The sequence below is a fragment of the Oryctolagus cuniculus genome, chromosome 5 (genome assembly GCF_964237555.1).
Source record: "Oryctolagus cuniculus chromosome 5, mOryCun1.1, whole genome shotgun sequence".
Lineage (NCBI taxonomy): Eukaryota > Metazoa > Chordata > Mammalia > Lagomorpha > Leporidae > Oryctolagus > Oryctolagus cuniculus.
In genome coordinates, this window is record NC_091436.1 from 113452488 (window position 1) to 113465795 (window position 13308).

Here is a 13308-nt window from a genome sequence, read left to right on the forward strand (position 1 = left end):
ATATTCATATCTGTGATACAACATTTAGAATAGGATTAATTCTAAAGATTTATGGGTCAAATATTGTTTTCATGGAAGCCATATTTGCTAAGGCACTTCACAATTTTTTTAAGTTCCAAAATGTATCCTGCCACAAATATTGACATTTGTACCAGTAAAAAATACTTCACTTTTATATCTGATACATTCATGGGCCGGCGCCGTGGCTCAATAGGCTAATCCTCCGCCTTGCGGCGCCGGCACACTGGGTTCTAGTCCCGGTTGGGGCGCCGGATTCTGTCCCGGTTGCCCCTCTTCCAGGCCAGCTCTCTGCTGTGGCTAGGGAGTGCAGTGGAGGATGGCCCAGGTGCTTGGGCCCTGCACCCCATTGGAGACCAGGAAAAGCACCTGGCTCCTGGCTCCTGCCATCGGATCAGCGCGGTGCGCCGGCCGCAGCGCGCCGCATGCGGCGGCCATTGGAGGGTGAACCAACGGCAAAGGAAGACCTTTCTCTCTGTCTCTCTCTCTCTCACTGTCCACTCTGCCTGTCAAAAAAATAAAAAAATAAATAAAATAAATAAAAAAAATATCTGATACATTCACAGAAATAAATAATTGAAAGTTTTATGTAATGAAAAGCCATATTTATTCAAGTAGACATTTAAAATATAGTACAATTTTTGTAACCCTATATTGGAACTCTTGTTTTTTTTTAAAAAAATGCAAAAACTCTCAGATAATAGAATCGGTTTTGAACTTAGTATTCCCTGACTGCACCAACATGATTGGTGGTTTTGTACTAAGAATTTTGTTTTCTCTATTTAGGGTGATCCTGGACTACCTGGAAACCCTGGTTATCCTGGACAACCTGGTCAAGATGGTAAGCCTGTGAGTACTGAAAGCTTAGTCATCTCCAGTACTGGGATCATAGTGATGAAGTATAAACTGTACTATACACAATTAGACAAGAAAGACTTTACTCAATACTGCAATAATACAGAAGACAGATTGGACTCAACCATTCTGATACAAAGGGAAAGAGTGTGTTTGAATGTTGGGGTAGCAAATGGAAAAGCTGACCAGTGAGATGGAGTGTACTGAGTTCTTCCTCAATTTGAAAATCATTTCCTCTGTGATTAGAACATCTGTGTTTTCTGATTGATATCCATCAGTGTTAGGTTCCTATTCTCCCACAGAGACTGGAAGGTAGAGGTGCTGTTTCCCTTGTTGATTATAAGCGTCTGAGAAGGACAGTTCAGGTTGTAAGACATTCCTGTCTACACACTTTTAAATAGACTTACATCTTAAAGGAGCAGAGAAATAATTTATATGTTTTCTAAAGTAAATGCTCTATCAATGGGTCAGGAGCTACGGTAGAGTGAAAAAAATAAGACTACCTAAGTTTGGTCAAACTGAATGGAATATCAAGGCCATTTTGGTCAATAGACTCAGCGTTCTAGTCACTTTTTGGTTACCTTACTTCAAAATCTCGTATGTCTCTGCTACATCTAAAATATCTTCCTATAAGTTTCAATATCATGAATTGGCTGGTGTGAAAATCTTGTCAGGGCAGGCGTTTTGCTAGTGATTAAGATGCCCATGTTTCACATTTTAGTGCCTGGGTTCAGCACCCAGCTCTGGGTACTGCTATCTGCTCCAGTTGTCTGCTAATGCAGACGATGGGACATAACAGTGATGACTCACGTAATTGGATTTCTGCCACCCACATGGGATACCTGAACTGAGTTCACAATTTCTGACTTCAGCCTTGACCCAGCCCTAAGATTGTGGGCACATGGGCATGAGCCAGCCTCTCATATAAATAAATAAATAAATGCATTTAAAAAAATCTGTGGCAGGCCTTGTGGTACAGTGTGTTAAGCTCCTGCTCACAATGCCTGCATCCCACAACAGAGTGGTGGTTCAAGTCTTGGCTGCTCTGCTTCCCATTCAACTTTCTGATAATGCATCATGTGAGGCAACAGATGATGGCTCAAGTGCTTGGGCCCTTCTCACCTACATAAGAAACCTGGATGGAGTTTTGAGCTCCTGGCTAAAACCTGGGCCTGCTCTGGTTGTATTTCTCTCTCTCTCACTTTCTCGTGCTATGCTCTTCAAGTCGATGAAAATAAAATAAATAAACACTAAAAAATTTTGTATTTTCCCAGCATGGAAATATTCAAGTCAAAAATCTTAAAATTTAAAGAAAAAAAGCATTGATTTTTATTTGAAAGGACAAGAAACAGAGAGCATTCTTTCATATGCTGGTTCACTTTCCAAATGTTACAATAGTCTGTGTTCAGCCAGGCTAAAGCCGGGAGCCTGCAACTCAATTCAGGTCTATAGTTTGGATGTCAGGGGCCCAAGTGCTTGAAACATTTGCTGCCTCCAAGAGTGAGCATTAGCTTAAAAACTGGATCAGAAGCAGAGTAGCCAGGACTATGAGCTCAAATACTCCAATATGTTATGCAGGCTTCCCAAACAGCAACTTAACCACTGCACCAAATGCCCAGTCCTAAAAATCTTTTGCAGGTGATCTTATTTTCCAAAGAATATGTGTGCTAGAATAGACTTAAAATATGACTTTAAAAAAAAAAAGCAGTATCCTCTAAGCTTCAAAGAAACTTTAAAGGAAGCGCAAATCAATGTTAAAATATTTTTGGTAAATGTTTACAGGTAAGTCACCTGCCAACATATTTATAAGAGTAAGGACATGTTAGGGATTAGCTCTTGAATGTTAAATAATTGCCACCCAAAATGGTATCTCCTTAGGAACTTTCTGTATCATGAGACAATAACTCTACCATGAAGGAATGGGAAAGTTTGTATTCTGAGTAAATGTTATCAAGAAATGAAAGAACCATTGTCCTAAAATTAAATCCCAAATACTATAATCATCAAGGTGGAAGTTTCTTAAGTCTGTGAGAGAGGTTTGCTAACAAATTTAATACAAAAAATAGAGTCCACTTTCGACAAAGAGTGATAAGTGAGGCCTTTTGCTCCAGTGAATGGGAAAGGGTTCAACAAGTAGGTGGTCCTCTCTAGAGAGAGCCAGAGAGGCCAAAGAGGTAACCCAGAGGTGGCCATCTAGAGCTACAGTAAACGATGAGCTGCTGCATGATTGGGGCGGCTTTCTCAGCTGACCTGCTGGATTCATTCTGAATGTGATGGTAATTTTGAGCTTTTGAAAGAGGAAGTGATTTGCTTTGCAAAGATATAGAAGGAAAAATATGAATATTATCTAGGGAGTATATTATATGAGTCTGAGAGTAGAAGAAGGAGGATCACGTATGAGGTTATTTCATGATTCTACTTGAAAAGTAAGAGTGGCTTGGAGTGGAAGGATGTGGAGGAGGAGAGGAAAAGGGATCACTAGAGTACTGGATTACTTTTCAATGTAAAGTTGGCCAGAACTTTTGATGAATTTAGGTATGAGGTGTGAGAGGAGATGTCAAAGCAGACGCAAAGTATTTTAGCTTGAGTAACTGGATGCATTGTGGTTCGATTTACGGTACTGGGGAAGACTCAGGCATAGGTGTGTCTTGCGAAAAGAATTGAGAATACATTTTTGGATATGTCAAAGGTGCTCAGTTGGGAGTCGTCATGTAGATATATCTTTTTTTTTTATTTTGACAGGCAGAGTTAGACAGTGAGAGAGACAGAGAGAAAGGTCTTCCTTCTGTTGTTTCCCCCCCCCCCTTCCCCCAATGGCTGCACTGTGCTGATCGGAAGCCAGGAGCCAGGTGCTTCCCTTGGTCTTCCATGTGGGTGCAGGGCCCAAGCACTTGGGCCATCCTCCACGGCCTTCCCAGGCCACAGCAGAGAGCTGGCCTGGAAGAGGAGCAACCAGGACAGAACTGGTGCCCCAACCAGGACAAGAACCTGGAGTGCCAGCGCTGCAGGCAGGCCTGGTGAGCTGGGGTGCTGGCCAATGTAGATGTATCTAAAACCCTGTAAATGGATGGAGTGTGGAGCGTGAGTACCGATAAAGAGAAGGGGGCAGTTGAATGAGCTTTGGGCTAGGAGGAGGATGATTCAGTCAAGGAAATTGGAAAGGACTGATCAGTGAAGCACAAGACTAGATGAGTGTGGATTCCAAGTGAGAAAATTATTTCAAATAGGAGGTCATTGGTTGGATCAATGTGGTCAAGGGGTCAAAAAAAGTGACACCCCTGATTAGACTATTACATTTGCTGTGTGGGGTAATTGAAGACCTTGGTAAATAGGATTTCATTCAGGGAGAGAGCAAAAGCTTGGCAGAAGGGATTCAAGAGGGAATGGGAGATAGGAAAATGGTGAGCATTTATAAACATGTATGTTCTTCTAAGGACATAAAGAGAAACAAAAATGAAGATACTTCTCTTATGGCCTCTGTGACTTCTTTCCTAATTACACTGGGTGAAAAGATTTTTATAAATAAGAACCTTGCTCCTCCTGGAGACCCCTTTCCTGGGAGCTACTCTCTGACTGGAAGCTGAAGTGCTGTACTAATTCCAGTGCAGATACCCTTCATAAGCTGATCTGTCATCTGCTGGTATCTTAGAATGACACAGTGCTCCCCTGAGGGCCTTTTTTTTTTTTTTTTTCAGTAATGAAAAGTCCTGAGCAATGTGTAGAAATGAGTTGCTGAGAAGCCTTTTGGCAGGTTTTTTATTTTTATTTTTGATTAAATATATTCCTATACATGAAGTACTAAAGACTATGTAGCCTGATATAGTGATCATGGATATTAGTCTATGACTCTGATTTAAATTATAATAGACTTAGTGCTTCATCTCATCAGTGTATGTATATATGTGCTTTTGTGTACGTGCATATGATTTTCTATTTAAAGATATTTAGTATCAAACACCAGTGAGTGTGATATATGCAGAATAATGGCTTCTCAATTCGTACATGTCCTACTTCCAAAGAACTGTGAACATGTTACCTTACCTGACAACAGTGATGTTGCAGATATAGTTAATGTAAGGATCTTGAGATAGGGAAATTATTGTTAATTACCTATGTGGCCCAGTGTTGTAGAATGAGTATTTAGAAGAAGGAGCCAGAGTGTCAGAGTTGGAGGGTTATTGATGATGAGAAAGGGGAGATCAGAGTGCAATAGCCATGAGTCAGCATTTGTAAGCAGCTTCTGCAAATGTACTTCAAAATGTTTCTTTTAGTATTTTAGTATTAAGTGATGTTTAAGATTGAATGATATTTATTTTGGTACAAAATTTTTTTTTAACTTTTATTTAATGAATATAAATTTCCAAAGTACGACTTATGGATTACAATGGCTTCCCCCCCATACCGTCCCTCCCACCCACAACCCTCCCCTTTCCCACTCCCTCTCCCCTTCCATTCACATCAAGATTCATTTTCGATTATCTTAATATACAGAAGATCAGCTTAGTATACCTTAAGTAAGGATTTCAACAGTTTGCTCCCACACAGAAACATAAAGTGAAAAATAATAGATGATTTTTTTTTAAATGATGATGAAATCAGAGCAGACCTATTGTCATGTTTAATCCCAGTGAGAGTCAAGTTGGGAATTGATAATTTCTTTTTTTTTTTTTTTTTTTTTTTTTTTTTACAGAAGATCAGTTTAGTATGCATTAAGTAAAGATTTCAACAGTTTGCACCCCCATAGAAACACAAAGTGAAATATATTGTTTGAGTACTCGTTATAGCATTAAATCTCAATGTACAGCACATTAAGGACAGAGATCCTACATGAGGAGTAAGTGCACAGTGACTCCTGTTGTTGACTTTACCAATTGACACTCCTGTCTATGGCATCAGTAATCTCCCTATGCTCCAGTCATGAGTTTCCAAGGCTATGGAAGCCCTCTGAGTTCTCCGACTCTTATCTTGTTTAGACAAGGTCATAGTCAAAGTGGAGGTTCTCTCCTCCCTTCAGAGAAAGGTACCTCCTTCTTTGATGACCTGTTCTTTCCACTGGGATCTCACTCACAGAGATCTTTTGCCAGAGTGTCTTGGCTTTCCATGCCTGAAATACTCTCATGGGCTTTTCAGCCAGATCCGAGTGCCTTTAGGGCTGATTCTGAGGCCAGAGTGCTATTTAGGACATCTGCCATTCTTTGAGTCTGCTGAGTATCTCACTTCCCATGTTGGATCACTCTCCCCTTTATTTATTCTATCGGTTAGTGTTAGCAGGTACTAGACTTGTTTATGTGCTCCCTTTGACTCTTAGTCCTTTCGTTATGATCAATTGTGAACTGAAATTGATCACTTGGAATAATGAGATGGCATTGGTACATGCCACCTTGATGGGATTGAATTGGAATCCCCGGTACAAAATTTTTTGAAGTCTGTATATGATTTTGTTATTACATGCATGACCATTAGCTTTTTAAAGAGCGGTTGTGTACATCTATCTCAATTTTTTATACCGAGATAAACTTAATCTTTTCATATCTTTTTTTCTATGAACTTTTGGGAAAGAATAAATCCTCTCCTGGAGTCTCTAGATGAAGGATGCTCTGCTGACACCTTGAATTTAGCTCTTTAAGATCCATTTTGAATTTCTGAGCTTCAGAATTATGAGCTAGAAGATAATAAATTAATCTGTGTTTCAAATAATTTGTCATGGTTGAAACAGGAAACTGTTAAACCAGCCTAAATGCTGATTTCCCATTGTGTGGATTTTTCTTAAATATTCCCCACCCCTGTTTCTTTCCCTCTGCAGGAGACATGAGGTTGGGTGGCCAAGCAGGAAGAGAAAGAGAGCCTGGAAGCCAGAACAGCTGAGGGTCATTAGTATGTGTCCAGAGCCAGCACCCAGCAGGGGTGGGAAGGTGTGGGTGGAGCCTCTGGCTGGCTATGAGAGCCATCTGGACCAAGGAAACTCAGATGGAACAATTAGAGGGGAATTCTGCTTTGTTTGGATTTCGTTCTGTGCAATCCCCCTCAATAAGCAATTTGATTCTCTTTCACACATTATAACCAGGCCAAGTCAACTGAAGCTTTAAATAGGAAATTATTCCACTCTGGAGACATGAATTTTCATAAGGAAAGTGAATTCAATAAAAATCAGAGAGCTAAGTCATATCATTCCATTTCTTTCTTATTTCTTAATCAGGTAAATAACTTCTATCAGTTTAAGATTTGAATTCTTTTATCATTACAAAAGAGAGGCAGAGGAAATATTTAAATATCCTGCTGGGTAATTCAGAGTAGTGCAATTACTAAAGGCTTTATACTGATATGGCATTGATTTTTCTTAAAAAAAAAAAAAAAGGCCATATGTGGAAACATAAACTGACTAGTTTATTATTTTGTAGACTTTTCTTGTCATTATTAGTTACTCTCCATGAAATAAAGCATTTTTACTTAAACAAAAGCCCTTGCTGGTCACTGCAGGGATTGGATCTGGGTCTGGTTTGTTCTCTAGTCAGCAAAATTGCTTTGCTTCTATAGGACTCAGTTTTTTCACCTGGACAATGATAAGATGGTGTCTAATGAGATCTAGATTCTGTCCAGTTTATTTCTAAGAGTCCATGGAAGCCATCATGTTTGCTAAGAAATAAAGGTGAAAGATACTAAGCTGTTCATTCTGGAGATGATTTTATATATCCATGACCTCAAGAGGTGCGTTGGGAAGCCTGGCTGCACCTTGCCACCATAGATAAAGCAGTGAGTTATTCAAGGGGTCACACTCAGTGATTCAGTGTCCTCCTTCTCCTGCTCCCCTTAAGTGTGGCATTAAGTAGTCTTAAAAAGAGGTCTACTTCTATGAGACATTAAACCTCACCAAGTGATAGTCAGCCACAGGCAGAAAATTTCAAAATTCTGTGACTATAAAATCACCCAGTATAAATGTGTGGAAGGGAAAGATTTGTGGGAAATGGATTTGGATAGGTAGGAAGGACAATGGAAGGAAGAGCACAGAGTCCCTTAGGCCATTGTGGTGACCTTAGCTTTCTGTTAAAGTGAGCTCCACAGGCTACAGAAGTGACAGGATCTAACTCATTTTTAAAAGAAAGTACTCTGGCTTTGGGGATGAGAACAGAGAGACGCAGGAGGCTATTGCAATAACCAAGTTGTGACATGATGGCAGCAAGGATCAGGGTGAGCAGTGTTAAGGTGAGCAGAACTGCTTACATTCTACATTTTGAAGATAGAGCTGCCAGGACTTGCGAATGAGTTAGATGTGGATTTGAGAACGAGAAGTCTAGGTAGATTAGTTTTGTGGAAGAATGAGGTGATGGAATCAGGAGTGTAGCTTTGGATGTGTTAAATGTGTATGAGTAGAAATTTTAAGTGGGTAAATGAATATAGAAGTTTGGCATTCAGGGTAATTTCCATTTTGGGGGGTGTCCTTTGTTTTCTGTAGGGGTGATGGTATTTTTCATATAGAGCAATATGATCTCATGCTTCAAGAGAATTAATCCATTAAATATATGTTATGAATATGTCTTCTGACTACTCATTTGCTTTATAATTTTGTTTTTAAGTTTAGAAATGTAAACATATCTTTCAGTGTTATTTATTCTTTTTAAGCATGAACTACCCTACTATATGCTTATTTAATTTGTTGTGATGTTTAATGGCTTTTAGTTCTTGATTTCAATAGAAATGTATTGCAGCACTTAGAGTGACCTGAGGATCCAAAAAGATATGGGAAACTTAGAGAATGGACAATTCTAGCATAGTGAATTTCAACCTGAATAAATATATGGCTCTTAACTTGAAAATGAGATGTTGTTTAATCTTGGCAAGAAAGAGTTCAGCATATATATAATGGGACTGCCTAAAAGGCTGGTGCAATTTTTGGCAGTTAGGTAATATGAAATGTTTATATTGAGGAAGATGACAGCACTGCCCATGGAGTGTTAGATCTGGTTTAGGACTCCACATTTAGGGCCATTTAGCAGCTGGAATTCCTTCAGCAGGAATAACTAGGGGAGTATAAGAACTCAGAAGGCAGACTATGAGGGAGGATTTACTGAACTGCTTGTGTCATCCACGTGAAGGGTACTGTTTTCAGATATCCAGATGTTCAGATGGTGGAGAGTAGGGGAAAAATGGGAGGAGAACTATTACTTAGACTTGCAGACTACTGACGGAGGTAATAGTTAGTAGTAAAACAAGCAGGACCCATGAGGCAAAACTCTTTATGCTTTCCTCCTTTCAGACCCTTAACTGAATATGGTGTCAGTTGAGGGCTCAACAATTGGAGAGCAGTGGGGAATTTGGTTCTATTTGTCATGAAAATTAAAGAACTGGAGAATGGGATACATTAGAATAAAAACAAAAGGAGTGGCTAGAAGAGAACTAAAAGTGGCAGCTTAATTATGAAACATTCTTCTAGAGAGAACAGTTCCTACCTGAATTCTCATTTCACCTCATTCTGGGTTTCTTAGCAACAACATTTATTTTCTTATTTTATTCCACTGACATTAATCGCTCTCAACAACCTCTCCCCAACCTCAGCCCAGTTAAAATATGGCCTATTAGTCTTGAATAAATTGTCCTACTCTTTGGGTAGTTCTCTCTTTTCTCTAATGAAATGTCCTTTAAAACTTACATCTTCATAAAGCTTTTTTTTAATTTTTTTTTTATTTGACAGATAGAGTTAGACTGAGAGAGAGAGATAGAGGGAGACAGAGAGAAAGGTCTTCCTTCCACTGGTTCACTCTCCAAATGGCTGCAATGGCCAGCGCTGCCAGGAGCCAGGTGCTTCCTCCTGGTCTCCCATGCGGGTGCAGGGCCCAAGCACTTGGGCCATCCTCCACGGCCTTCCCAGGCCACAGCAGAGAGCTGGCCTGGAAGAGGAGCAACCAGGACTAGAACTGGCACCCATATGGGATGCTGGCGCTGTAGGTGGAAGATTAACCAAGTGAGCCACGGTGCTGGCCCCCATAAAGCTTTTTTAAACAAACATTAACTGATTAGCTCATTCATTTTACTACAACACTGTCCTATAGAAATCATATGTGGATCTTTCCCCATTAGTCTGACATGTCTTTTAAATTGATTATTTGTATTTTATATATTATGTGTAGCATATACAATAATAATAGTTTATGTGTAGATAAATATATATATAAGTATATATATATACACCAGTGTACCAGTGTTTGTATATAAATTAAACTCTTCAAGGAATTGTTCAGTAACACATCTAGCATTTCTGATTTTAAAGATAAATTTATGCTTATCTTGTATATTCTTTTGATCATTATCCATATGAATATAGGGCTGTCTCTATCATAGTTCTTATTTTCATTGCTGGTTGGGTCAATAAATATTCATTGGTTTATTTTCTTATTAGTCATTCTTTCATTCATTTACTTATAAGCTTTACATTTGTTGGATGTTTACTGTGTTTCTAAAACTCTTTTAAGCTTCCAATACTTTGGGTGGAGACGATAAATACAGACACATTGTATTGGGTAATGGTAGGTACTATGGGAAAAATATAGCAGCACAACAGGAGAAGGAAAGAGGTAAGCTATTGGTTACCTATGTTGTTTTGATATAAAAAGCATAGTTGTTAAAAATGTAGGTTGTAATGTAAGAATTGCCAAAAATAGAATAGGCTACCTTAAAAAGTTGTGCATTCTCCTCTTTTATAAGCTTGGAACAACTTTGAGTATAATCTTAGGAAAAATGGCAATTTGTCAATGTTTAACTAAAATACGTGACTCTAAGATTTTAGTTCTATTTGCAGAGATTATTTGTCAAAAGTAGGCAGTGTTTTTCACTTGTGTGCTTCGCTCAAGGCAAATTATTATAGGAAATCAGATGATGTTGCTTTGTTTTTGTCACCAGTTCACCTTTCCTAAGGCAGAGAGGATTACATTTAGATTAAATTTCATTTGTAGTCAATGTGGTTTTCTTTGATGGAGAGATTGTGTTTCCTCCCCAGCACCTTATATAGATTTAAATGTCAAATATGCTTTTTAAATTATTTCATAAAATATTTTTGTGCTACTTTATATTTAATAATCAATTAAATTATATTTTCCCCTAGAATCCCTCTTACATTAAGTGCTATCATCTGCCATACCACTGCCTAGGAACTTAGTCATACCTCCACAACTCAAAATTCCTCAGCCCTGAAAACCCATTGTTAATTTAGATGAAACAAACTGCATGTGGACTCAGGTTATACCTGCCATTCAGTGTCCTCTGCAGGAACAGCTCTCCTGTGTGGTTTATGTGCTTTCCCTTGTCCCTCATCATCTATCCTCCATTGGGTAGCAGGTGATCTTTTCAGAGCACAAGTCTGATTGTGTGACATCCTGCTTTAAATCGCTTTAGTGGCTTAGAAAAGGATCAAAGTTCTTCGTAAGCTATGCATGCAACCTCCAATCTACTGTCCCAGTCTTGTCTTGTTCCTCTCTTTCTGGCTCTGTGAATTTGGTTCACCGGGTCTTGTGGCAGGACATACTGAAAGGCGTCCTTTTGTGCACTGTGCTTCCTTTTGCATCCCTTTGATTTTGTCTCCGGGAAAGCATCCCAGCAGTGCCTGCTTTTCTTCACTTCCATTGCATCTCCATTCTTTCTTGGGACATAGCTCAGATGTCACCTGTTAATTACTTGATTAATGTCACCTATTAATCCCATAAGTGAGCAACCAATTAAAGCACATAAATGACTTGAATATAGGTTAGGCAGTTAAGAAACTGGTTTCTATATTAGTTGTATGTGGAAAGACAAAGACATGAATTTTCTTGGAGTTTAGTTGTATAGAGCTATAAAGTCTGCCAATGACTCAGAGAATCCAGAGAGGACATTAAAAATACAAACTTGATTTTCATTGCATAGTTACCCTGGCTGTGTACCAGAGTATAGGTTGGAATTCTGGGAAACTTTGAAGACAATTATATTATACAATAAACTTTAAATCACATTCTTTCATTTTCTAAGCAAGGTTTACATCCTAATGATTTCTCTGGACTTTGTTCTCACTTTAAGTTTAGAATATTTAAGGAAAACCAGTATGTCTACCATCCTTTCTACTTTTAAAAAGGTATATGTTTACATTGGCAGAGTGTTTTATGGGATCATTACTAGATTTAGAAGAAATGATGGACCTTGCAAATTTGAGGATTTTATTTTCTTAATTTTCATTTCACTGCTATACATCTTTCTTGGAGCATTGTGACTATGAATCATGGAAGATAATTAAATTGATTTTTGTATTCTTCAACCCTGCAATTTGGCAATGAGAATATTTTTTCCTAAAAATGACTCATTTATAAAGAGACTCTCTGTGAACATGGAAAAGACATAAATACTGCAAGAAATTTTGCAGATGGGGGTAGGGTAGGTATTTAGACCTGTTGATAATTGCAGTACTAAAATTGAATACCATTAAGCAAAGATCATAAGAAATATATAGTTCTACAATGAAACAGAAACTCATGTTCAGAAAAGTAAACCTCTGTAAGCTACATGTAAAAGCTTATCATTTTTCTAGCTTTAGGGCATTTTTCTTTCTTTTTTTTTTTTTTTTTTTTAGTATATCCCGCTATGAGTCAACCAATGTTTTATTTCTTGCTCCTCTTGGAAATTGTTCTGTGTTATAATACTCCTCCCTGTTAACCATTATTTCCCTGATTTTTAGTCCAGAAGTTATTTTTCTGAATTTCACCCAATCTCTTCTGGTGTTTTGCCCTGGGATTCCCCCAGTTTGGATGTGGCTTTGGTTTTCTTTATTTTGTTATTGAGCATGTTTCCTCTAGCTTCTAAAATAATCTTGACTTTCTTTACACAACTAATATCTCAAGAATGTATCTCATTGTAAATTTGAAAAAAAAATGTGCTATATTATTCTGATAATGTGGGGAGCTTTTATTCTTTTATCTAGTATTTCTTTTAAGATTTATTTCTTTATCTGAAAGAGTTACACAGAGAGAGGAGAGGGAGAGAGAGAGAGGGAGGGGGAGAGAGAGAGAGAGAGATATTCCATCTGTTGTTTCACTCCCCAACTGGCTGCAATGGCTGGAGCTGTGCTGATCTGAAGCCAGGAGCTAGGAGCTTCTTCTGGGACTCCCACATGGGTACAGGGGCCTAAGCACTTGAGCCATCTTCCATTGCTTTCCCAGGCCAAAGCAGAGAGCTGTATTGGAATTGGAGCAGCCAGGACTTGAACTGGTACCCATATGGGATACCAGCACTGCATGTGGCGGCTTTACCCGCTATGCTACTGCACCAGCCCCTTTTATCTAGTATTTCTAAAGATGAAATAGTCATTATAAAATACACTGTAAGCATGCTTGTATGTTCAGTATTGTATTAAGTCTTTATGAAATGGTTAAGTCATAATGATGATTCCAGAGCCTGCCTTCTTGAATGCACCAACAGTGA

The 13308-nt window shown here is 38.6% G+C and overlaps 1 protein-coding gene across 2 annotated transcripts in view; it reads left to right on the plus strand.

Annotated features, from left to right (window-relative positions):
• COL21A1 (collagen type XXI alpha 1 chain) overlaps positions 1-13308 on the plus strand; it is a 179693-nt gene that overhangs the window by 89296 nt on the left and 77089 nt on the right. The window contains exon 10 of one of the 2 annotated variants that reach the window (XM_070073928.1): positions 805-867. In XM_070073928.1, coding sequence (XP_069930029.1) covers positions 805-867 — 63 coding nt within the window. The remainder of the gene's footprint in view (positions 1-804; positions 868-13308) is intronic. The other variant, XM_051854625.2, reaches the window with a different exon arrangement.